The 26966-nt window shown below is 37.6% G+C and overlaps 1 protein-coding gene across 1 annotated transcript in view; it reads right to left on the bottom strand.

Moving 5' to 3' along the window:
- Window positions 1-26966, bottom strand: part of LOC101845641 (MAM and LDL-receptor class A domain-containing protein 1) — a 108782-nt gene that overhangs the window by 45454 nt on the left and 36362 nt on the right. Inside the window, exons 22-38 of the mRNA XM_035971722.1 lie at window positions 25950-26132; window positions 24051-24199; window positions 23158-23280; window positions 21545-21635; window positions 20051-20137; window positions 18671-18791; window positions 16971-17160; window positions 14275-14359; window positions 12149-12217; window positions 10982-11122; window positions 9824-10077; window positions 8074-8161; window positions 5674-5832; window positions 4565-4759; window positions 3567-3725; window positions 1837-1974; window positions 590-870 (exon numbers count right to left, since the gene is read on the bottom strand). Coding sequence (XP_035827615.1) covers window positions 590-870; window positions 1837-1974; window positions 3567-3725; window positions 4565-4759; window positions 5674-5832; window positions 8074-8161; window positions 9824-10077; window positions 10982-11122; window positions 12149-12217; window positions 14275-14359; window positions 16971-17160; window positions 18671-18791; window positions 20051-20137; window positions 21545-21635; window positions 23158-23280; window positions 24051-24199; window positions 25950-26132 — 2513 coding nt within the window. The remainder of the gene's footprint in view (window positions 1-589; window positions 871-1836; window positions 1975-3566; window positions 3726-4564; window positions 4760-5673; window positions 5833-8073; window positions 8162-9823; window positions 10078-10981; window positions 11123-12148; window positions 12218-14274; window positions 14360-16970; window positions 17161-18670; window positions 18792-20050; window positions 20138-21544; window positions 21636-23157; window positions 23281-24050; window positions 24200-25949; window positions 26133-26966) is intronic.

The raw sequence follows: 26966 nt of genomic DNA, 5'->3' as shown, positions 1-26966 counted from the left end.
AGTCTTACTTTTCCTTTCATAGGAAGTTTTCTCCTGCTTTTGGTTTTGTTTTTTTTGATTGATTTGATTGATATATTTTTTTGTTTTTCGTTTGTTACTTTGACAGAAAGTTCTACTTTTCCTCTCATAGGAAGTTTTCTCGTGCTTTTGATTTGTTTGATTGATTGATTTGATTGATGTTTTTTTTTCTTTCGTTTGTTACTTTGACAGAAAGTTCTACTTTTCCTTTCATAGGAAGTTTTCTCCTGCTTTTGGTTTGTTTTTTTTGATTGATTTAATTGATATATATATTTTTTTCGTTTGTTACTTGGACAGAAAGTTCTACTTTTCCTTTCAAAGGAAGTTTTCTGGTGCTTTTGGTTTGTTGGATTCATTTGATTGATATATTTTCAGGCTTGCCAACCTTCCTGAATTTTTCCTGAAACGGCCTCTCTCTCTCTCTCTCTCTCTCTCTCTCTCTCTCTCTCTCTCTCTCCTTCTCTCTCTCCCTCTCTCTCTTCACACACACACACAAACACACACACACACTCATACACACGCACACACACACAATTTATTCCCTTCTTCTGCCATTATCTCCCATACTTACTCGATAGTTCTGAGTCTGAGCCGGGATAGGCACCACTCCTTCCTTCCAGCCTTGACCCTTGTTGCCACTCAGTTCCCACACTACCTGGCGTCCGGTTTCCGGGGCCGAGTCAATGCCAGTGTTGTAGGTGGCTACAGCCACTCTCAGTGTGCCTATGCCTGCTCCGTACATGTTGTAGAACATATGAAAGCAGCCAGCACCCCCAGAAGGAAACAGTGCACTCTTCAGGCGAGCCACATCTCCTCTAGTAGTTGAAGACGTCTCAGTAAATAAATAGGTTCCTAAGGATAGACGCAAAATCCAAATAAGCTTACACCCATCGCAAGCAATTCACCTAAGTCCAAATTTAAAGAATTCCGATTTTTAATAGTTTCCTAAGGATAGAAACAAAATTCAAATAAGCTTATGCCCAATTGCAAGCAATCCACTGTTTTCACAGATTTCAAGACGGCCAAAACTGTAATACCTGTTCCTTTAGTGTGATATATTAGATATATTTAGTGTTCATATTTAGAGAATTTTAGATTTTTACGTCCTCCCAAAACTCAATCAAAGATGCAACTTTCAGCATTACCAAAAAGCAGTACGGATACGATAGTAAAACACGATATACGGATAGGGTTACGTCTTTCCCTACCAGAACAATTTCCTCAATATGACCAAGCCATTTTGGCTGACATTTTTTCTTCTCTGATCTTAATCAGAAATTTGTTCAATTTGTTCTAAGAACTCAAATGTGTTGTGCATCTAAGTGCAGGCAAAGGAATTTCGACCTGATAGTGCAAAGAAAAAAAAGTAATGTGAGTGTGAAATAATGGTTTGTGCAAGTCTGAAGACAAAACTAATTTTTCAAGCAGCACAATGCGGCTCCCTCTGATAAAGTGTGGGTGGCAAAAGCTGGAAAATGCTGCTCATAGTAGGAAATGATTCAACTGCCTTAAAGAGAAACCTCTACAGTAGCCTGTTATAGTGGTGGGCGACACCTCTATTGCTCAAAATGGGCAGGCCCCTGCAAGAAAGGTGCATTTTGTTACAGCCTGCTCTGTCAATGGAAGCTTGGAGCTAGGAACAAATTATACATAAAGAAACAAAAGTCAGGATTATTTTACTTTTCTGATCCAGCAGCCATAAGAGTTCTAGTCCTTCAGCATGTCAATATGGCAAAGAATTTACAAGTTTTTATCAGCTTAAGTCAAGACTATATTGGTAGAGACTTACTTTTTATATATTTTTTTTTTTTAATTTACCTGATCTGTTGCCAAAAGTGTGATCATTAGTGGGTCTTGTCTCAAAAGAAAAAGTCCCGCCATTACCCATCACCCAGTCAACGTCATCACTTTTATCTTCAATCCAAGAACAGCGGTCTTTCTCGAAATCGCAAGTCCCTGAGGAGAAAACCATGAAAAAATATTTTGACTCTTTTCTTCCATGCCTCAACCAGAACTTCAGTCAACAATTCAGACCTATTTACTTCTTTTTTTGGTAAGTGTTTTACAGTGCTCTCAACTGCATAAGGTCATATGAGCGTGCGGGACACATCACAATATTGTCAGTTGGTAGGAAATCTTTAATTTTGCCCGCGTGGCGGTTCCCAGACAAGGGAGAAAAATCTCAGAGGTCCCATTTGCAAGTTGCACACGTTAAAGATCTCATCGCTTAAGTGGAAGGTTCTGACAACTTTCAATGAGCAATAGAATACAAAAAATGAAGAAGCTTTAACTCTTTCCAGACGTAGTTTTTTGGGGGTCTAGACATAATTAACCTGTGACTCGATTTGGCTATGCAGGTGGGGTACAAAATAACTTCATAAGAAGCATAACCATGACTCCAAATGTAACATATGATATATCAAATTGAAGGAAATTGAATGAGGAATACATCCCAATATAAAACAAGGATTAATTTTGAACATAAGTATGCATTACAAGGGTTAGAAATGGCGATGGTGAGGAGAAAAATAAAGTTTGACGGAAAAAATTACATTCACCAAACATGTGAAAGCAAATCAGCATAGCTATGCTTATTTGCTTTCACATGTTTGGTGAATGTATCTTATCATATACAGGCCAAGAGCATAATCCATAAATTTCTGAATATGCAGCTTTTTATTTGAAAGCAATATTCCAATTTTTGTTTGAGTTATGAAATTTATACAGAGTCCAGTTACATCGTTTTGCTGATGCAAGACCGCAAGAACTAATTCACTCATTTTTCCCTAAACACACGGTTGGACAAAGTAAAACTAGATGTTTTTGTTTCTTAAATCCTTTCCGAGTTTTTCAATAGCTATAAAAAGTAATTAAAAATGATGGATCATGTTAAAACGAAACAATACAGAAGCACCCTACCACAGCCGATACATCGATGATACATCCGCAAGGGGAGTGGACTCGCGCCGGTATATCGGCGATGAGTCCGGAGAGAGTTAATGAAATGATAGTGAGATGATTTTTTTCCGTGAGGAAAACGAAGAGACAAGAAAAGAGAACAAAGGCAGGCTGACTGTTGATCAAGCAGGGTTTTAGCTAACATTGAACAGTGGTCTTTGCCGATCTTGCTCAAGTACCTTTTCACACCCCTCTTTCTGGAGCTAACTTAGGTAATATTGACGATTTTTTTTTAGGACAGAATTCTCCTGGGCTCAAAACACGTGTTACAGAAAGTTGAAAGGTGAAGGTCAGCGAGTTACCAAGACTAAAGGTCATGAAAATAGTTCAGGAACATTCACTACTCCAACAAAATGAAAATCAAGTCTGAAAGAAAGTAAACATTCTGTTACATATGATATTTACCCTTCAGAAATAAAGAGCCTCTGTTTATAGGAAAAGTATTTTGTAGTTAAAATCAATAGAACAGCAAGCTGAGAAACCTTTAATAAATTATTATAAGGGACCAATGAGGTTTTTAGCAATGAGGAAAAGTGGATGAAAAGATACAGAAGAAGAAGAAAAAGAAGAGGCGTAAAAATTGAAATTACCTGTGCTGGTGGTACACGTTCCATTTCTGACCAAGATATCATCAATAGCAATGTTGCCAGAGAAGGAACTACCCCGTGTTGCTTCGAAGATCATTTGAACAGTGCCTTGGTTCCCAGAGATGGCAGCAGATGATCTTTGCCAGTCAGACCCTTGGTTGCCTGGTTCGGAAAAAAAATATCAATCAAAGGAAGACTTTCATAAATTTCTAAAACAGATCCAAGAAAGAATAAAAATCTGACCCCACGAATAAAAAAGAAAAAACTCATTATTTACCAAACTCAGGAGATTATTAGGAAAAGAATATTTTCTTTTGTGCTCTACCACCAACTGCTGACAAGTTCCACATAATAACGAGTACAACAGCAAAAACTGCCAGCACTGGGGTAATACTTCCTTACTGTTGTAAAAGATAGCAAGCATACAAACATAAACAAAAAACAAATATCTATCTTACAAGAGTTATTTATGAACACGCACTTTAGTTTTAGTACGGGGTCTTACGGCGCTCGAAACTGCATAATGTAATATGAGCGTGCGAAACAAGTTGGTTTCTTCTCAATAGCTCATTTCTCGGCCTGATTCTGGTTAATATTACTAATTTAAACATTTTTTACGCTAAAAATCGAGCGTAAATAGATTTTCAATTTAAAACAACTTTCTAAATAACACTTTAAAATCTCAAACAATCTATTTTATAACTTTCCATAAAGGCCAATTGCCTTCATAAAATCTAAAATTCTGCTGGGAACAGCGATGGAAAAAAATATCTTTCAATTTTTTGTATTTAAAATATTTCCTTCGGGTCTCTCCGAAGTCTAGACATTCGGTTAATAATGTGTTTGTTAGGGCCATGTGTCCAATTTGTAATCAAGTAAAAATGACTTCGTCTCTTCTGGAGAGGCCCGAGGGATTTCGCGATCCCTGTTAGGGTTTAATATTATGAAAACTACAAACAATCAAGGGCTAGTTAATAAAGTTCATACTTAGAACTTCATACCTGTTAGGGCCAGCAAAACAGTTGGGGCTGCAGTGCCTTTTTTCTGTGAGAGCTTCAGTGTACCCATTCCACTGCCTACCATACGGTACCAGAACTCCACACACAAGCCAGCAGTTCCCGTGTCCACAGAGTTGTCTATTAGCCTGGCCTTCTGTCCCTGTGTGTGGATGTTTGCTCGGATGTACATATAGTGTCCTGTAAAAAAAGACAGCTGCTTAGTTTCATGGAGGGTATAACACAGAAAAAACCCAGTCCGTCATCAATTCATACAACATCTCTTTGCAAGTGGAATGGGGGTGGAAAAAGATTTTTGTATCACCATTGATCTGATTTATTTTTTTCAAATAGTAGTTCACATATGTGAAGTTAAAAAGGTCATCTGCCAGATCACTTAACAAAGTTAAAGAGCTTTCATTGAATTTTCTTTCAGTCAGGTTAAACTATCTTTTCCAAAAAGGTCCATAAATTACCTAAAAAGGATATGCAAAGCAGAAAAGAGCTTGATTTTATAACAACTCCCAAGACAGTTTCAGCAAAGCCTCTATCTCTTTAACTGAATGTTCTTTTCACATGCTTTCAATCTTTTCAATCCATTCCACTGCTGCAATATTTTCCAAGCAAGCTGACAAAATTTGAGCTTATACTTTTTTTAGCTCAGAAACAGACCACGATCTTCCATCTACAAACAAAACATATACAGCTCAACTTCCACTAGAAGAGAATAAAACCAGACTTCCCCCAATGTGTTCTTTGTGTGGCTATGCATATGAGACAGTGGATCATCACCTTTTCTACTGCACAGCCCTAAATGACCTCAGATCTATATTTCTCCCTCAGAGACCTAACATTGACAACACACTCTACGGAACATTACAGCAGCTGCAACAAACCTGCACTTATCTCTTCATGGAATTGAACAGAAGGGTGAGAGCCCCGCTGTTGCTGGATCGATAACAACAACAACAAAAACCCTTCTCTCTCATCTCGAGGTACATTAAATTCAAAGGTTTATGTTTGGATTTTACCTTCAAATGAGGTGCAATTAGTATGATTTAATGAAGGCCAGCTCAAAGGTACATTAAATTCAAAGGTTTATGTTTGGATCTTACCTGCAAACGACATGTAAGTATGATCCACTGAAGTCCCACCATTTGGATTGAAGCTACCATCAATTCCTCGAATCCAATCAAAGTCATCAGTTTGGTCTTGACTGTATCCACATATACCTTGTTCAAAGTCGCAGGTGGGCCCAGAGACACCAAGGGGAGCTGGAAGCAGAGCCAAAAGTCAACCAGCTATCACTTCTTCTATCACACCACCAAAGTGCCCAAAAAGCATTCCTAATGGACGTCTCTATCAGGAAGAATTAATTTCTAAAAATATAGAGCATTTCCTGGGGAGGGGGGAGGGCTCGTGGTCTAGAGGTTAATAGGTCCCGAGTTCGAATCCGGATAGCAACGGAAAATTTACTTCTAAAAGATTTTCTCTTGTCACATCCTTTCCTGCTCTCAAACAATGTTATGTCATCTGTTTTTGTCTCCACTTTCTGCCCCCTACCCCTCCCATCCTTTGCCCCCTTCTCTGGGCTCCTGACTCTTTCTGCAGCCTTTCTACTGCTACTCCTTCTTGGCTCCTTCTTACTGCTGTCTTTCACCCACTCCCCTGATCTTCGGGTAGGAAAGATCTACACCTAGCCTCTCAGTTAACGGCTAAAAATCTCAGAGGTCTCATGTGCAAGTTGCCCACATTAAAGATCCTTTGGTAGTATGCTTCAGCCCCCATCCGGGCAAAATTCAAACTTTCCTACTGACTGAAAATGTTTAATGTGTCTCGTGCACTCATATAACCTTATGCAGTGGTGAGTGCCATAAAACACCTAAAAAAAAACAAGTACTTCTAATACTGGTGACTATAGAAAACCCTAGTCAGTTTTGAAAGTCTGTTATTTTAGATGTGCTCTTAAGTCATAAAGTACAACATGTTTTCCTACTTGTGTGCAAAAGGTTCCATACTTAAGGGAAGCATGAGTGTCTAAAGTTGATGTTCTCATTTCCACACTTTTTTTTCTCATCTGGTCAAGCTCCGTCCTTGACAAGGAAGGACAACTGACACAAAGTGGTCAGCCACAGCAATGCCTTCATTGCACATTTCGGACATAAAAATGAACGATAGAAATGAACAGCTAAAAAACCTTTGAAATTATAAATCAAACAGTCATCAGTTTGCTGGTTTGAAAAACTTAATTCGATAAATCATAACAGACAGTATTTATCCTATCTTTGAATGTCATTTTTGAGTAAACTTTTTGTCTTCAATAAAGGTGAAAACAATTTTTCACAGATTCTCTTCTTGCTTGAACAAATATTTTCTCAACCTAATGAAGGAGAACATGTCTAAAACCATCCAGAAACTTTATATGTTATCAAACACACTTTACCAAACAGCTCAATGTGTTCATTATTGAGTTGAGTTGTCCAGAAAACGAGAATCAAAATGAACAATTGGGGGAGGGGGGGTACCAGGCAAAAACAAAAAAAATTAAAATTTCCAAAAACAAAAAAACCTGAAACATTTCGCTGAGGAATACCGCAACCTTTTGTGCTACCAGAAAGCATTTAAAGTTTACCAGGATGTGGTAGATGAAAGAAATATTGTAACCATTCCCTTTTCAAGTCTTTCAAATTCCCTTTTCAGATGCCATTCTCCTTTACACCCCAAAAGTGACAAGACAGATGTCCTCATTTTTCAATTGAATCCATTAAGAAATCTGTTTTGAAATTAACATGGAAAGAGCTGAGCCAAAAAAAAATTATTCGATAAAAATTGCCAATGGGTGGAAATATGCTGAGGAAGGGGGGGGGGGGGGGGGGGGGGGGGGGGGAGAGAGGGAGAGAGAGAGAGAGGGAGAGAGAGAGAGAGAGGGGGGGGGTGTTCTTTTTCATTATTTTGACTAGCACAAGGATGGATACAAATTGCTCCCTTCCAACTGAAAAAAATGTGACTGCTTTTCTATGATGGTAATTACTAAGTCTTTACTGCATATGTGAGGCATTGTGGTGAAATCAAGGGCTTGTGAAAATAATGAAATTGTAGAACCTGGTTTTTTTTCACTCAAGTGGCAATTTTTATTGAATTTTTAAGTTTTGGCTCAACACCTTTATGTCCATTTAAAAACATATTGATGTGTGGATTTTACCCCCCCCCCCCCCCCCCCCAAAAAAAAAAATAATAAAAGGCACACAAAAAATGAAAATTTACAAGTTCCAAGGACTCTAAACCTTTAGAAAACACCAAAATTTGACTGCCATTTCCTCGCTAATTTATATAAGAAACAAGGCAACCCCCACCTCCTTCAATCCCAAATATCTAGACTTCTGTTGAAGATAGATGGGTAATATTTTCATTAAAAGCAAGACAAATGAACAAGCTTTAAGATACCAATAATTCTATAAGCCCAAAATTTGCCAAGCGCCTGATTCCACTGTGTCGTGACACATATGAAGACTTACACTGTCCACAGGCGCCATCCGAGATGGTAATATCATCAATGGCTATGTCGCCTTCAGGACCACTGCCTACGTCAGCCTCAATCACCAGCTGGAAAATGGAACACAAAGCCCATAAATTAAAGCATTTGTAAACTTTTTCTAACAAAACTACTTAAAGAAGGAAGAAAAGAACAGCAAATAAAACTTTCAACAGTTGTAGTTCCCACTACGCACATTCCATATGTATATTATATGCAAGTTCTTCATTTCAAAATTACTCATTCTTTCTTCCCTCCTCAAAGAAGTAAGAAATCCAATACATTCCCCGCTATGACAGCAGAATACAGCAAGAAACATATTATGTGAGGCAGTGTGGTGAAATCAGGCACTTGTCAAAATAATTATAAAGTCTATTAACATGCATTTTCCCGCATGTTTGGGAATTTTTATCGAATTTTTGTTTTTCATGCCTTTCATGCCTATTAAAGACCACATTTCTTTGTGGATTTTAGTTTTTTAAAAGTTTGATTGAAGGCATAAAAAATGTAAGTTTTCAGTTTCCATGGACTCTCAAGGTAAGGAATTAACTCAACTTTGATGGCCATTTTCTCGCTTATTTACCTCTGAAATTAGGCGACCCCCATCTCCTTCAATCTCCAATATCTTGACTTGTATCCAAGATAAATGGATTTTTTTTATATCAACAGTTTTTATATCAAAAGCAAGGCAAATGGACAGGCTTTAAGATGATACCAATGACTCCATATGCCCCAAATTGACGAGCGCCTCATTCCACAGCGCCACATCACAAATGAACAGTTTGGAGACAAAACATGACAAACACCATTTTAAAGTTAGGCCAATACTAGTACCGTTGTACCTAAAAAGGTGAGGCACATTCCAATCTATTCATATCCTTTGCATACTAAGTTGATATTACTTACAGCAAAAGCAAAATTACATGATATGTACAAATAAAAATCAACACCATTACTACCTAACGTATTTCACATGCCAACATACATCAGTTACATAATTATGAAAATGGTAAATTAAAGAAAAACCAAGCTATGTGAAGGACCATTTTCAAAAACTAAAAACTAAAATACTATCCATGCTATTTATGAAAATCACATATTTGTATTCAGCAAACAGATCTTAATAAATGAAGATGGCTTTTCTTGAAATAGTAAACATTAATAGTTAATTTATTACTTTTAGATGATATGCATTTTAGCGAATTAAGAAATATAGTCAAAATAACAAAGAAAATAATTGTTTGAAATTCTTTTTTCAAATACAAGAAAAAAGGTAGCATCATTTTGTTTGAAATTGAATGATGCACTTACCCTCCAAACTTCACGAGGTTTGTTGTGGTTTTTTTTACGGTTTTTGAGTTTTAAACCTCTAAAGTCATGAAATGAACATTTTGAGAAAACCAGCAAAAACTTCAAGAAAGTGCTTTTAAGCATAGTACTTGTTCACAAAGATTTCTTTGAAATAGGACTTAAATTGAGAGTACTTCCGTTTGATTTAGCTCACAATTTTCAAGGAAAGTTTTTTTTTAAATCCCTAAAACATTGTCCAAACTAGACTCCAAAAACCTGAGTGTACCCTTAAAGATTTCATCTTTACCATAAATTATTTTACGACAAAAAATTAAACCCAATCCAAAAAACAGTTCTTTCTAAAAGATAACGCCCTTGAAGAAAAAATTTGGAAGCAAAAGAAAATTACACGAAAAAGAAATGAAATAATAAATCCTCTTCACCTGTAAACGGTACCGAGCATGAATGTTTAGATCAGCCCGGAACCATTGATTGCCTTGTGTTCCATTCTTAGCCCAGAGCAAATAGGTATAGGAGTGAGCCAATCTAGAGATCTTCAGAGTGCTCACATCATCACCCCACATATAGTACCAGAAGGTGAGACATTTATCGCCAGCTGGAATGGATGGGCTAACCAATTTTGCAGACTCATGGTTCTTTTGGGGCGCTGATGTAGAGATGTAAGCAAAGTATCCACCTGTTTGGAAAATGAAAATACAAGTTTTAATTAAATGAATATTCTTATTGCCTTATTTCAAGACATTCACACTTATATTATTAGAAAATAATCAGAATCCCTTACCATAAAAGAGTCAATAAATAGTTACCATAAGTGTTCACTAATAATACCCAAATGCCTGTCTGTTATAAAAGACGTCAGTCATCAGTCGAAGTCCGACCATACACCAAACCAGTCATGTTGGTGATTTTGTTATCAACATAGATCTAGTCCATCAGCGTCCGGGGTGTACCAGTTATACTCTTTGCTGTTGCATGCAGGAGACCCAAGTTTAATTCCAAGGCGAGAAGAAATTTGTATCTAGTATCTCTGCATTTCTACTAGGATGTTGTATCCCTCTCACCAAGGCTTGCACCGACAGGCAAAGTCAGAAGCCACCCTACTAATTGATCTAATTTGTGTCAATGCAATAAGAACACCCTCTTTTTCTGTTTTTAATTTAGATCTAGCAGATATCTGTCAGAACAGAAAAAGAAGAAGATCAGCTGAAGAGATCAGTGAGCAAGTCTTTTTTTTTATCCCTTGCCCATTTATATGAGATTGACGCCATCTAATTAATATAAAAAGTGCGTATGATAGTGTCCAGTAGTGCATTACATACATACATAGTATGACAAGTAACTTTTGCAGATAGAGATTCAAGGATTATAGACGTAAATCAATGAACTGAGAGCATTGCTGATTTTTAGAAATAATGGTGGTGATGAGTGATGAAGTGGGATTGCGTCTTAAGTAATGTTAGCGATATTCCGATATCTTCCTCTGCTCCAATGAGTCACGGGGAACGTGGACACGCTCTATCCCATTCCCTACTGGAACCATCTTTAATGTCACCATGAATTTCCGGCGAAATCTGACTTACTCCCTGAATGATCTTTGTCTGGTCCAGACTGCCGGGTGTGGGCCCGCTGAGCCTGTCTCTGCCACTGAAAGTTATCTCCCTGTGTGTCCTGACTCCAGCTGCAGAACCCTACATCAAAGTTGCAGTCCACTGTGCCCGTAGCTGAAATCATAAAGCCAAATGTAGCACAATTTGGTTACATAAGTGCAGAAGATTACAGGAGTTACTAGAGGGTAACACACATATAAAAGAAGGAGAAGAGCTGAGGATGATCAATGTTTGATAGGAAAGAATGAGCAAACCACACCTAAGCACCCGCCAAACACCCGCTCATTTATGTATATGTACATATGAAGAGCTTTGTGACAAAACACATTAGAGTGAAAAACACAGCAAGAGCTTTTTTTTTCAATACCAGTATGCCAATAAAGAAAAAAATCTGAACTTAAGCAGCATCATAGGCTGAAGTACTTTTTGTGACAAAATATTTTAAAGCAGAAAGGGACAAAGATCATGTAGTTAACTGAAGGGAAAGATGGGGAAATCTAAATATCGGAAATGACCCATTTAGTCATAAAGCCAATCTTATATATCTCACTTGTAAAAGTTGTGTTTTATACAACATAAAATTACATGGTAACGGGAAATGCTTCCATAAATGGTGAATTGGTATAGAGTTAACACCCCTATCAACACTATTTTAGTTATTTAAGAGGCCAGATGCCCGGTTTTAACATCCATCTCCAAAAGCACACAGCCAAATGGGAAATTTGGGTAGAGTGCCTTTCTGAATGGACTCAAACTTGGACTAAGATGAGGCTCGAACCCCGAACCCTCAGTCTCACAGTTACAAGTCTGAGGCTACCGACGCCACCATGCTTGCAGACTCTAGTGATTTAGAATGGATTAAATAAGGCGAAAGTGAAACAAGAAGATGACAGAAGTCAAAAGAAACAGGATGTTAGATTATCATTGACAGTCAGAAGATTAAACCGAAAAATATCATAAAATTTAATTTCACGAAAGGGTTGTAGATAGGCCTATATTAAAAAATTCCCGATTTCAAAATGTAGTACACTAAAATCTCAAAACTTACTAAGCTTTTTTTTTTAAGTGTTTGTACGAACAATAAAGGCATTGGAGAGCACTGGCATTGAGCCAGTTCGCAAAAGTCAGACAAACGTTTACCTGGTGGTGTGGGAGATGCTGGCCTGAAGGTCACAGGGGTAGATGATGGTTGAGCAGATGTGGGATTTACTGTTAGGATGAGGAAACACAATATTACAAATCTGCCGTAAGCTGACAAAAAGCTTTTTTTCAATTTGGTGCCAAAGATTTTTATTTATTAAATCGAAAGTCTGTTCAGTTACCCTACTTGTGAGAAAAAATCAATGTCAAACTGTGCCTAGTTTTTTAATAAATTAGAATTCAAATTCCAAAGCCCTCTTTTTTTCAATGGTTATGCTGACATAAAACCTTTTTTCCTCGAAACTACTAAGAATTTTAAAAAGGCGTTTTGTCAGTTTACAGTAGAAATTAAGATAGCTCTTAAGACCCGATCCAAACCGGAAGTCAGAAGGGCAAAGTTAGGTTCATAGATCATATCTGAAACACTTCTCTTATGATCAACAAGAGAGTTTTTCTACAGCTTCATAATATGTGAGTGTGCTTGGAGAAAAGTTCCAGTTGTCAGAAATTTTGGATATTAAAATAGAGGTTTTTTCTTGCAGTAAATTTAACGCTGAACACATTCATTTTTTTAAAAATTATTTTCTTGAGTAGTTTTACAGATATGCCACATTTTGTCAATCAAGGTGTAAAAACATAGAAAAACGCCTTTTACCTTAGCATGTTAACTCAATTTCTAGCCCACTTTTAACCTTTGGTGAAGTACATGTTGCAAAAATAATTAATTAAAAAAATATTTAGACTTAAAATATTATAAAAATCCTTTCAACGTGTTATTAAGAAAAGGCTTAATGTATGTTTTCTGATGGAACTAAATTTTTGACCAGGTATAACTTTTTTGACCTTTTCACCCTGTAGCTCAAATTAATAGCTTTGCCGACAACTGGGACTTTTCTCTAGGCATACACACATAATGTGTGCTACAAAAAGCCTCACTCTCATTAATGCTCAGTTGTGCATTATGTTTGGATATACTTGTCAGATGAGGGAAAGCAAAAGCTAACAGCTGCACCTGCATGTGCATATGTGAAGCATGCTGACAGAATGAGTTACTTCTCGGATTCAAGCCTTAAGTTAAGGAAATCGATAAATCACTCTTATAGATGAAGTTTTTACAATTTATAAGTATAGAATAATAAAAGACAGGTTCTAGTTAAAGAATATAGCATTAATTTTAAAAAACATCTACAAATTTGACCTTATTGAAGGTGTTTGGACAATATCTTCGTTTGTGCATTGCGATAAGTAACTCATTTTGTCAGCACGCCTCACATAAATTCATCAGAAACAGATCAAATCCCTCCCAAGTGGACATAGGAGAAGCAAGCAGACAAATGGCATCATTTAAACATCAAGTAACAACAGAAAAACTGCAGAGGAAAAAGAACCATCGTTCAGAGAAAGAGGATACAGGTAATTGAAAAGCCTTACAAAATGCCCATGTTGGCTGAAGACTTGAGAAACTAAGATGCACATAGTGACTCTATGGGTATGCCAGTAAGAGAGGAGAGATGATGTACTTGTGGCTCTGAAGCATATGTATATGTTATTATTCCTCTTCTATCATCATCTTCAACAATTAAATGTGTTTTCTGTCTGTCTCTCTTGAGACATGAACCGTCGTGCAATTCTGTTCAGCACAATATTAAAACAGAGTACCTTCAGTCGGTACCCTCTTACCCGGTAACAAATTAAATTCAAAGCTTGAAGAAAAGACTGTTCCAGCTTTCTTTCACGCAGAGACGATGATTTTTTAAATAATTGTTTTAACCCTTTTTGAGCCATACCAGCTTAAACCGGCCTTCCCAACAAGCTATCATACCGCCTTTCACCAGTCTGACACACCCGTCTTTAGCGCAGGTTTAAAAATAAGAACATTCCATTCAAGATTAAGATGCTGATGTCCCAGGTCTTTCTATGTTAAATTTCACAGAAATATGTCACTTAGATCAAACAGAAAAGCAATTTCTTTGCTACACTCCCTCGACCTCTGAAAAGCACTGGAGTAATTCGGTACTGGGAAGCCATCAGCTGGTCGTTATTTTGGTTCTGCTATATTGACCGACCTGCTGACCTATTAGTTGTGCTAAGAGGGTTAAATAACCGTTCAAAACATAAAAACTTACTTCCACAGGGAGCATTGCTATAGCCAAGATCATCAATGGCTATATCACCATAGGCATTTCCGCCTCTTACGCCTTGAACGTAAATCTATTCAGGAAAGAGAAAAAAACAAAATTAAAGAGCATGGCACTCAATGTACATGAAACTTAACTCCTTATAAATCTCAGGCAAGCCATTCCTCAGAACCGCTGTGCCAGTGAGCTGCTGGTAGTGGGTCGGGCACATTCCTTTACGATGACTTCAACGTCAAATTACTTTTCAGCAATTGCCAAAAACAGGTCTTTTTTGCCAGGAGTTCATCATTAGATGAAGAGCTATCCAAATCGGTTCACTTGCTTTGATTTAATGACCAATAATGACATTTATGTTAGTTTTTTACTTTTGTACCGAAAAAGGGCCCCAGCATAGTGAGTTTACCCCCCTGGGAAATTTTGTCCAAAATGTTTGGAGATCTCATCAGTTTTAAGATAAGAATCCAACAAAGATTTCACATATAGCAAACATCAGCTGAGTCATACACAATATTTACTCTGAAACAATTAATTGCTCAAGATTTTTCAGTAAATAGATGAAAAACAGAAATCTTTATTTTTCTCAAAACCGGATAAATGGATATGTCACTTTTTGTTGCGAAAGTGTTCATTTCTTCAATAATAATAATATCGAGCTTATACACTTAGCGTCAATAAAAACCAGACACATTTTAATTGCGTGTTTCATGAAAAGTTGAAAATCCATTGAGCTGAAATTTTCCACACGTCATTGTGAACACTTGACACTCGTGATCAGCCTGCATTTATGATCAGGTGCCCAGTTAATAAAGCTCAGGTCTTGTTTTGTTAAAAACCGTGTTTTTTCATTTTTCACGAACGTTTTTTTTTGTTGTTTTTTTTTAATTGGTTTAACACATCTTTTATCTGTAGCCAAGAATAAAACGTTAAAAGTTTCATTTCAAGACATCTAAATCTAAAGATACAGCATGCCGCGTTTAACGAACGAAGAGCGCAATCAGGCAGTTGGTATGCTGAGGGCCAATACGCCAGTAGCGAATGTTGCAAGGACCTTCAATGTGACAAGAGACACAATATATCGACTAATGAATCGTTTGCAAACGTCTGGATCCGTGCAGGATGGTCCCCGGACGGGTCGTCCTAGAGCTACAACACCAGCCCATGACCGGTACATTCGGGTCTTACACCTACGAGATTGCTTCCGGCCTGCTACCAAGACAGCCAGGGAGGGGCCGGGACGGAGAACCATAAGTGCCCTGACTGTGCGCCGACGCCTCAGAGCTCAAGGTCTCATTCCTAGACGCCCTGCTCGACGCATCCGCCTGCTCCCGAGGCACCGCCGAGTCAGACTCAACTGGGCCCGCCTGCACCGACGGTGGATTTTGAGACAGTGGGATAATGTGATGTTCACAGATGAGTGTCGTTTCCAACTGCAAAGCAATGATGGAAGGCAGCGTGTCTACAGAAGGATTAATGAACGTTTCTCCAACAGTTGTGTGAGTTCAGTTGGAGATAGGCGTGGTGTCATGGCCTGGGGTCGGATAACCAGCACCGGCCGCACTTACCTCGTTTTCATCAACAGACGCTACCTTGATGAAATCATTCGCCCGCACGTCCTCCCATTCTTGGCTCGCAATGGAAACACCATATTCCAACAGGACAATGCTCCAGCTCACTGTGTCCACCTAACCACAAACTTTTTGAACATCAACAATGTGAATGTTCTCAATCCATGGCCGGCTTTGAGTCCCGATCTTAACCCCATCAAACATCTTTGGGATATGATGAAAAGGCAGCTCAGAGCCCTTAGACCTCAGCCGGTCACCTTGAATCAGCTCCGTACAGCACTTACAAACATATGGAACAACATTCCACAGCATCCCATACAAAGACTTGTGCGAAGCATGCGGCAGAGGTGCACAGAAGTCGCCAATGCCCACGGCGGCTATACGCGGTATTAACTGTAACTTTTCATTTTAGGGCATACAATTAAAAGATCAAATTTCAGGTTATAAAGTTCATTTTTTTAAATTGTTTTTTGTATAATTGATTTGTAAAATGTTCAAACTTTCCTTATAGAGAGATTGTTTCTGGTTAAAATCAATCTTCCAATACAAAAAGCACTAAAGAAGGGGTGTCTGGTTTCTTTTGACGCCAAGTATATTTCTTCTAAAATAATTATACAGTACTTTCATTTCCTTTATGATAATTATACATACATTTTTTTCTATCTTTATTATACTTACATTTCTTCGATAATAATTGTTAGGCATTGCAGTGGAATCAGGCACTTGTCAAAATAATGAAATCGAAGTTACCAGTTTTCTGCCAGATTTGTTTTTTACCCTTTTAGATCCATTTAAAACTACATTCCTGAGTGGATTTTACTGGAAAACTTTGATTAAAGATGCAAAAATTGTACACTTCCCATTTCCAAAAACACTACAGCTTTGTAACTCTACAATCTTTAGTGGCCATTTTCTCACTAACTTTATTTCTGAAACCATACAACCCCCACCCAACTTCAATCACAAATAAAATTACTTCTACTCATGATAGACGGGTATTTTTTTTCAAGGAAAGATAGACTAATAAACAAACTTTAAGATGACACCAATAATTTCGCATACCCAAAAACTGACGATCGAGCACCTTATTCTACCACGTCATGACACGGTTGTACTTACAAAGAAGCTGCTGTAAGGGGAGCGAACTCCCACCTGTCCACTGAGCCAAGCATTGTTTTGTGCTCCACTGAGCTTCCACAGAGTCGTGTTCTGGGAAGGGGAAGCACTCAGCACGATGCTCAGATCTCCGATGCCAGAACCGGCCATGTGGTACCAGAAGGTGAAACAACTACCATTGGTGGCCGGAAGTCTAAGGGCAGACAGAAAATAGTTGTTGATGCAGTTTATTAACCTCTTGACTACTAACCGTATAATATGCACCCCACATGCTCAGGAAAATCCCACCATGCCAAAGATGTCACACGTCACAATCTTTAATCTACGATTGTTTAATGCTTATTATAAGAGATAGATCAGTAAAACTTGTATCAATAGAAAGAGAAATGAAGGGACGAATTCATCCTTTGACAAGACCTGTGTATAACAAGCCATAAAAAATGGGTTTCAGACACCATACGGGATGCGTTTACAGAGCACTGGGCGGCTGATTATCGACATGATTGGGATAAGTCTGCAGTGCAGTCAAGGGGTTAAGAGAGTGTAGAAAATTTCAGAGACATAAAAGAAGTCATATAAGGTGGTGCTGAAAGAAGCCAGTAAGGGAAGGTCATTAATAATAATAATTGGGGAGAGACTTAAATGCAGGTCCTAGGACTTTTGAATTAACATTGCTCAAGGCCTTCAACATCATGCTCTCACTGGAAAAACCGATGGCAAAAAAGACAGAAGGAGATCAAGAATAAATAACGCTCTTACAGAGTGTTCTAGTCAGGAGAAAGGAACAGAACAAGGCAATAAAGAAGTTGTTGGGTTTTTCAGAGCACTCAAGCAAAGAAATGAGTGATGAAACGTGATTGTATGCGTCATTTCAGAACTTGTACTTGAAGAAGAAAAAGAAAAAGAAGGAGGAGGAAGAGAAGGAGAAGGAAGAGAAGGAGGAAGAGGAGGAGGAGGAAGGATAACAGGTGTTTGCCAAGTTCAATGCCCTCCAATAGTCAAGAGGCATCATAATATTCAAGTTGCAGGTTTGTTCCTTTCCATCATAGTCATAACACAATTGCTTAAGTCATTTTCCCCCAGATTTCTAGTTATTGGTATGGTAAAAATAATGTTACTTGACCACAATACCTTCACTACAGCAGGGTTTTGTTTCAGAGGCAAAATATTCAAATTACTGAGACATTTCCATGCTTTCTTTAGTCATTAGGCTGAAATAAGAAAACTCCAGGGGCTTTTTGTTTTTTTAAGCGCCTTCTCAAGACAACAAAAATTGACTTAAACAATTGAGTTAGGACCGTGGCTATATTTGCTTGGGGGCTAGTATTGTGAGAAAAAAACTTACAAGATGCTATTGGCAAAATGAGTTGCTTCTCGCAATCCACAAATGGAGATACAGTATTGTCCAAAAATCGACACTAGGGTAAACTTTTTACATTGTGTATTGATGCCATATTCTTAAAGTATAGCACTCCTTATATTATTTCACACTAATAAATAGTCAAAACTTCACCTGTAAGCTTGATGTATCTATTTCCATAGGGCTTGAATCTGAGAAGTAACTCATTTTGTTAGCTCGCTTCACAATTATAGATAACCATAATGCAACACAATAACAAATATATGAAGGGAACCGAGAGGAAGTAGGCAAACAAGAGCATGTCACAGCCACTCATAGACCTGTGGCAAAGGGCAATACTGACCTCTCACTGGACAGAATAACTCTCTCCCCTCTACGTCGAGGAGCAGAAGCTTCAAGGTACAAATAATGGCCCGAGACGGTCTGCGTGGTATGATCTGTTGTGGGTCCTGTGCTGTAGGAACCTGAGGAATGGAAAAGCACAGAGAGATATGGGAGGCATCGTGGTTAAATCAGGTGCTTGTCAAAATAATGAAATCAAAGAACTGGCATTTTCTGCCAATCTGGATCTAATTCGTTTCCAAGTTCAACATTTTGTATGTCCATTTAAAAACACATTTCTCTGCAGATTTTACTGAAAACCATTTTTTTAAAGCAACAAAAACGTAAACTTGTAGTTTCCAAGGACTCTCAAGCTACGCAAATCATCAAACTTAGGTAACCATTTTCTCGATAATTTTACTTCTGAAACCAGGCGACCCCCATCTCCTTCAATTGAAAATATGTCGACTTCTATTCAAGACAGATGGGTATTTTTTCATCAAAAGCAAGACAATGAACAAGCTTTGAGACGATACCAACAACTCCAATAATTGACGAGCACCTGATATCACTGCATCGTGACACATTAAATATATTTTTTTAAATTTCAGGATTTAAACGACACAGGCCCAGATTTCACAGAATACACTAGCACAATGACCTTGAGATAAAGTAAGAATATATAAACTCTAAGTATAAGGACTCCCTCATACGCCACTTCTCAAAAACAGCATCTGGCCGGATATTACACTAAGCAGTCAATATCACAATTTTTGCCGTAAATGTTATCATTACTTTTATTATTGTTAATCTTTTACATTTGATACAAGATTTACAATCATATCAAGCTCTCTTAAACTCTAATTAGGTACGACTTAAACTATAACAACAGATCTAATTTCATCTGTTCAACTTCAACAAGAGTAAATCGGGATATGGTTCTCAAAGGAACTTTATTCTTTTTTTTTTTTTGTAAAGTGTTTTACGGCATTTGCAACTGCATAAGGTCATATGAGCGCGCGGGACACACCTAATATTTTCAGTTGATAGGAAATTTTGAATTTTGCCCGGCTGGCGGCCGAAGCCTACTCTTATCGATTTTAGACCACCAAGGGATCTTTTATGTGCGCAACTTGCACACGGGCCTTCTGAGATTTTTCGCCCTTGTCCAAGAAGGTTAGGTGTAGATCTTTCCTACCAGAAGATCAGGGGTGTGGCTGAAAGATAGCAGTAAGGAGTCAAGGAGTAGCAGTAGAAAGGCTGCAGAAAGAAACTTTTTTTTTAACACCCAAGCTAACACCAAAAAAAAAAAAGAACGCGGGTGGCTGGAGGGCAGCAGTAATAGATCTTACTTTTTATCTTTTTCTCTGTTGTTATCTCTGAAACCTTCTCCAAAACTTACCTGTTGCTCCACTCAGTTTTTGCCAGTCAAAATCAGCGGACGGCACATTTATCCAGGAGCACAAATCCCTCTCAAAGTTGCAAGTGGCTGAACATAAATCAAACAATATAATTACAATAAAATAAGATAAATCTTTATTGTCCAGATCCTGGAACATTGGTTTGGTGTTTCAACACATACATGCCGTATGCATGCACGCATGCACGCATGCACACAAGCACATGCACACACACGCACAAACACATACATACACACACAGGTGGGCAGACCCATACACACACACTCTCTCACACATTCTCTCCTCCACACACATCTATGCACATAAACATAATAATATTATAATAGTATGCTTGCACTCACAATCAAGCTCACAGTTGCATGCATCATATAAAGGAACAATAATTGTTAAGAGTAATAGTCCTTGAAGAACACATGGTATATTTCACAAAGTACTGTTACCAAAGGGTTACCATTCATTTTCAGAAAGATTCTGTACCAAAGGACAACCGATAACCAACTGTGTATTGCTATATGCTTTTCATAATACATAAGAGAATTTGCACTTGACAGAAAATGCACAAAGTATGATTCTTCCACAACTTTACCATTTTAACTAGCCCCCCCCCCCCCCCCCCCATCCTCCACATAACACACACACACACACACACACACACACACATACAAACACACACACAAACACACACACACACACACACACACACACACACACATACACACACACACACACACACATCAAACACATGCATAAAGCACTCTGATATCATCTATCAAAAACAATAAATCCCTTCTTTACACCTTTAAACAAATTAGTGTAAAACAATAAATTTCTTTGATCTTATTTTCAAAGAAGTCAGCTCGGCTTCTGATTGCAATAGAGTCATCAAGTAGATAACTTTTCCCAAGATGGGGAGACTAAAATACAAAAATTTGAGAAAAAAAAATTGAAACTAATACCCCCCACCTATACACGGCAGACAGTACAAAATATTTTTTTTATGTGAGGCATCACAATGAAATCAGGCACTCTTTAAAATAATAAAATCGAAGAAACAGGCATTTTTCCATCAGTTTGGGCAATTTTTATCTGATTTTTGTGTCTTGGTTCTACACCTTTTACGTCCATATAAAAAAATATTTCAATGTGAATTTTACTGAAAAATGTATCGAGAACGAGGAAAAAGAAGAACTGAAAAATGTTGATTAAAAGTACAAAGATATGTAATTTTTCAGTTTCCGGGGACTCTCAAGCTCCTGAAGTTACCAGACTTTAGCGGCCATTTTCTCATTAATTTTATCACTAAACCCGTTGACCCCACCTCGTTCAATCGCAAATATCTCGGACTTTTATTCAAGGAAGATGAGTATTTATTTCATTGAAAGCAAGACAACTCTACATGCCCAAAAACTGACCAGTGCCTGATTCCACAATGCCATGACACCAATGTATTTCGGTTTTTGAAACAAGTATCTTACCCGGAGTAATGCAGGCTCCCATCTTGACATTTACATCATCAAGACCAATGTCACTTGTGTAGCTGCTGCCTTTGATAGCTTCAAAAACAATCTAAGACAACAAAAAAAGAAGATATTTCAGAATGCTACGTGGATAACTTCTCGATACTAGTGAGGTACCAGAGGGATAAGAGGCGGAGTGGGGTGTTTGGCTGTTTTTGTTCTTAAAGATGTGAAGACAGCTCAATATATTATAATAGCAGTAGGGTTGCTATTAGATTGGTGATTACATCAGGCACAGAATGAATGCAAGTGAGAACACTTTCCAGAAAAGAAAACGCCTTTACAAACTTATCAAACTATTAGAAGAATTGTAAGAAGCCTTAAGGGGAGGAGCGACCCTTGATTTTGCAGATTTTGGGTCAGACTATGCAAATTTTATGTCGGCTGATTTTTTAAAATCAATCAGTTTTTTGTCTAAAAATAGCATGGAGACAATTGAGAAAGTCTTCATTCTCCTCGTAAATTGCTTTTGAAAACATGAGGATGGGTTAATATTGTGAATTTTTACAATAATTGTCTTTTTCAAAAAATGTAATTTTTTTGCAATTTTTTCCCTACTCCTTCCTTACTTTTCATCCTTTTGACATGAAACTTCCAGGAAACATAGACGGCAAGGCTGCGATCAATGTAACAGAGAAATATTTGAGAAAAAAAAAACATTTTTCCATTGGCAAGTGATGAGGCAACCTAAATTCAGAAAGTTTTTTATTCTTTGGGAAAATTCTCATATTTCTTTTTTCATTTGCACTTATTGAAAAAAACTCCTTGTTTAGGTATACTCTCACCAAATTTGACGTAAATAAGGAAGCCTTCAGGATTCTAAATTCATTGTTTATTTTCAAGATGGCGGTCATTTACGTAGCAACCGCTGCAGCTATGCCAAAATAAAATTGAGTATCAAGAGATTTTACTATGCTTAACTTATATGTGTGCTTAGATTTGATCTCGGGCAACAAACATAGAAAATGATCCTCAAGGGTAGCTCCTCCCGTTAAAGACATATTGTTAATAGACTTGATCGGAATCAGTTCCAAGAAATTCATGGGATAGGGCAAATGATCTACAGTCTAGCTCGCTTGCACATATACATGTTTCTTTGTATTAACACTTACATAGCGAAATCCACACATGAGGAAAAGATTTCCCAGCCCCACCAACATCACTCTGTGCATGCTAGACTGTAGGCCAATATATACATATATAAGAATCTTCTCGTACACTTTTCTTTTTCTCGTAATAAAAAAAACCTTTCATTTGCCTTGTATCTGCCCATCCCCGTGATTTTATGCACCCCGCATAATTTAGCAAAATTTAATTCATTTTTTACATAATTTCTCATTATTTTCCTTTATCATTCTTTGTCAAAATTCACAGAATCGCATAATTTCCCATTTTTGGGCTCAGTTTGCATAATTTCAGAATTTTTCTTGCATAAAACGACGGGGACAGATCTGCATAATGTCATATGAGCGCCCAAACCCATTGGTTAAGTTTAGTAAGAGTTTTATGAGGCTCGCAACTGCATAAGATCATATGAGCTCGCAAACCTATTGGTTTGTTGCCTGCCTTACCTTCACATTCTTCTGAAGCAAGCTAGAGTGCAATGTTAATTCACCCTTGTTCCACTGGTTGCCAAGATTTCCAGTCATGCTCCACAAAATGGGGCCCAGGCCACTTTGTCCTGCAGTTGCCAGCTGAAGATAAGATAATACAAGATAAGATAAGATAATACAAGATAAGATTAGATGATACAAGATAAGATAAGATAATACAAGATAAGATAATACAAGATAAGATAATACAAGATAAGATAATGCAAGGTAAGAAAAGCTAGGACGAGGTAAGTAAAAAAAAAAAGTACAAAATCAGGAAACAAACTAAACTTCTATTCTGTCGTAAGCTTGGGTTTTTTTTATTCATAGCAGTTTCAAGATAAAGAGACTTTTTGTCGGCATAACCATTATTTTAAAAAGACGTTCTCTGAAATTTGAATTATAATTTATTCAAAAACTAGTCACAGTTTCACTTTGAATTTTTCACACAAGTAGGGTAACTGATCAGGCTATCGATTCAACAAATTTTAAAAATTGGGGCCAGAATTTTAGAAAAAAAAAGGAGTTTAGTCAGCTTACGGCAGTACTATTAGTGGTGGATGGATTAAAACAACAATGCAAGAGACTCTCTCTCTCTCTCTCTCTCTCTCTCTCTCTCTCTCTCTCTCTCTCTCTCTCTCTCTCTCTCTCTCTCTCTCTCTCTCTCTCTCTCTCTTATCAATATCTTAATATTCTGGACTCTGGCTGATTTTCTAAAAAGTAGCATTTTTCTCAGACTAAAAAGGCTTGATTTCAAAGAAATTTTACAGTGTAGAGTTATGATACAGGATTAAGAAATGACACTATAAAAAGAGCCTAACTGCCTAAATAGAGCCAGAGTTTTTTTAACTGCGATAAAGAAAGAAGCTCACCCGGACGTTCAGTAGACCCATGCTTCCTCCAAACATGTGGTAGTAGAAGGAAACACACAAGTCTTGATGAACAGGGACAAAGGATGGGCTGTCTAGACGAGCTGTTGTCCCAGAAGCCCCACTGGAAGTCTCCAGGTACATGTAGTATCCTACACGTGACAAAACAAAGACCGATGTGTGAGGCATCATAGTAAAATCAGGCTCTCGTCAAAATAATGAAATCCAAGAAACAGGCATTTTTCTACCAGTTTGGTAATTTTTACTGAATGTTAATATTTTCGGCTCAAAAACCTTTTCTGTCTGTATAACAACACATTTCCATACGGATTTACTCAAAAACATTGATTAAAGGCACCCAAAAAATTGGACTTTCCAGTTTTCAAGGGCTCTCAAGATATTTAAGTTATCCCCACTTTCTTCAATCGCAAAAATCTGGACTTCTATTTAAGATAGATGGGTACATTTTTTATCAGAAGCAAAACAAATTAGCAAGCTTTCAGAAGATACCAATAACTCCGGAGTCCCAAAAACTGACAAGCGCTGTGATTCCACCTCGTCATGACACATAATATGTGAGACAGCTTGGTGAAATCAGGCGCTCGTCAAAATAATGAAAGTAAAGAAACTTACACTTTTCTGCTGGTTTGGAGAATTTTATCGAAATTGTGTTTTAAACTGTACACCTTTTATGCCCATTTAAGAACCCATTTAAGTGTGAATTATATTGAAAAACGTTGAATGAAGGTATGAAAATATAAATTGTCAGTATCCAAGGACTCTGAGGCTTTGAAAATAACCAAACTTTGGCAGCCATTTTCACACTAATTTTACCCCTGAAACCAGGCGACCCCACCTCATTCAACCACAAATATCTCAAAATGTATTCAAGATAAATGAGTAATTCTTTCATCGAAAGCAAGGCAAATGACCAAGCTTTAAGGTGATACCAATAACTCCACATGCCCAAGAATTGATGAGCGCCTGATTCATGACACATTATTAAAGAGCCAGCCGCTATAGCTCTGTATCAAATTTCTGTGAAGATTTTAATGAAAAAGTTGATAAAAGACACTAAAAATGAAAATTATTTGTTTCCATGGTCTCTCAAGCTATGTAAGACACCAGACTCTGCCGGCCATTTTCTCGCTTATTTTATCTCTAAAATCAAGTGACCCTACCTCCTTCAATTGCAAACATCTCGACATGTATTCAAGATTGATGGGGAATTTTTTCATCATAAGCAAGACAAATGAATCAACTTTTTAATGATACCAATAACTCTATAAACCTAAATTTTGATGAGCGTCGGATTCCACCACGTCGCAACACATATAGAGCATGCTGACTCCTAACTTTATAGAGAACCGACATTAATCTGAGGCATCGTGGTGAAACCAGATGTTCGTCAAAATAATGAAATTAAGGAAATCAACATTTTTCCACAATTTGGTAATTTTCATCGATTTCTGAATTATTATGGGCTCAGCACCTACTATGTCCCCTTAAAAACACATTCCTGCATGGATTTTACTGAAAAAAGGTTTATCAAAGACATACAAAAATGTAAATTTGTAGTTTCCAAGAATACAGCTTTGGAAGTCACCAAACTTTGGTGTCCATTTTCACTCTAATTTTTCCTCTGACAACAGGCAATCCCCGTCTTAAATCACAAATATCTCATATTTCGACTTCTATTCAGGATACATGGGTATTTACCCAATCAAAAAGCAAGGCAAATGAACAAGCTCTAAGACTGTACCAATAGCTCTTTGAGCCCAAAAGTTGACGTGGGCCTGATTCCACACATGTCGTGACACGTATCATTGGTTTGAGAACAAAAATAAAACTTGACCTATCCCTGCCATTAACAGGTTTCGAGCTGTTTGTATCCGAACTTACCAGAACTTGTTCCATAAGTGTGGTCAGAACTGGGTCCAGTATTGACAGAAGATGTCGATCCAAGCATACGTGTCCAGTCTGTATCATCAGAAGTGTCTTGTGTAAATGAGCAAATGCTGGTTTGTTCAAAATCACACGTGAAGGAAGTCCCGTTCTTTAAAGTAATTGTGCTTCCACTTGAGGCTAGAAGAAGAAAAACAACGAGCATTTAGACATTTGAAAATGGTATACTTACAGAGGTCTTTTGATGGAAGTATCTGGGGTCCAGAGATGGAGGATGTGGATGTTGTGCAAGTGTGTGTGGGGGGGGGGGGAGAGGGGGCGGTTAGAAGCAATTAGAGAAGCATGATGAGAAGGTATTGCAGGCTTTCAATCACTCTCTTTGCAAGTTTCTTTCTTCTGCTAATGTCAATTCTAAAAATGTTTCTAACTACTTATCTTTCACATGCAAGGGTGACTTATGCCTCACATATTCATGACTGAATTGTATCAACAAATGGAAAAAAAAGAAGTTATTTTTATATAATTAATTGAAGACCTCAGTAGAAAAACAGCCTTAATAACATGAAAAACATTGAGAACCTCTGTGTTTCCTTCATGAGTTCATATGTAATGCTGCCACTGTTTTTCCAGAAACAACTGTTGTTGGTAGTACATGACTATTGCTGTTTCTGACAAAAGAGGTATTGCCTGACTAAATGGAACAACCCACACAGAGACACAGTAGACCAAAACAGACAGAGGTAAAAAAGTAAAGTTGTGACTGAAGCCCTTTTCCCCTGTATTTTCAAAACGTATAAATACAGTCAAACCTGTGTAAGACGGCCACCCATTGACAAGGAGAAAAGTGGCCGTATAAGACAGGTGGCCGTCTTAGGCAGGACTGATCAAGATAAAGGAAACAAACCATTCCCATCTGAGGCCCCAATCGAAAGTAGCCCCATTGTTGTTGTCTTTGTTGGTGTTGTTGCTGTTGGTTTGTATTTCGTTTGTAATTTTTATTTTGTCGCTGATTTT

This window comes from Aplysia californica, unplaced genomic scaffold, assembly GCF_000002075.1.
Source record: "Aplysia californica isolate F4 #8 unplaced genomic scaffold, AplCal3.0 scaffold00489, whole genome shotgun sequence".
Taxonomy (NCBI): domain Eukaryota; kingdom Metazoa; phylum Mollusca; class Gastropoda; order Aplysiida; family Aplysiidae; genus Aplysia; species Aplysia californica.
The sequence above is the reverse complement of the archived record's forward strand: the minus strand, read 5'-3'. Positions and strand labels throughout refer to the sequence as shown.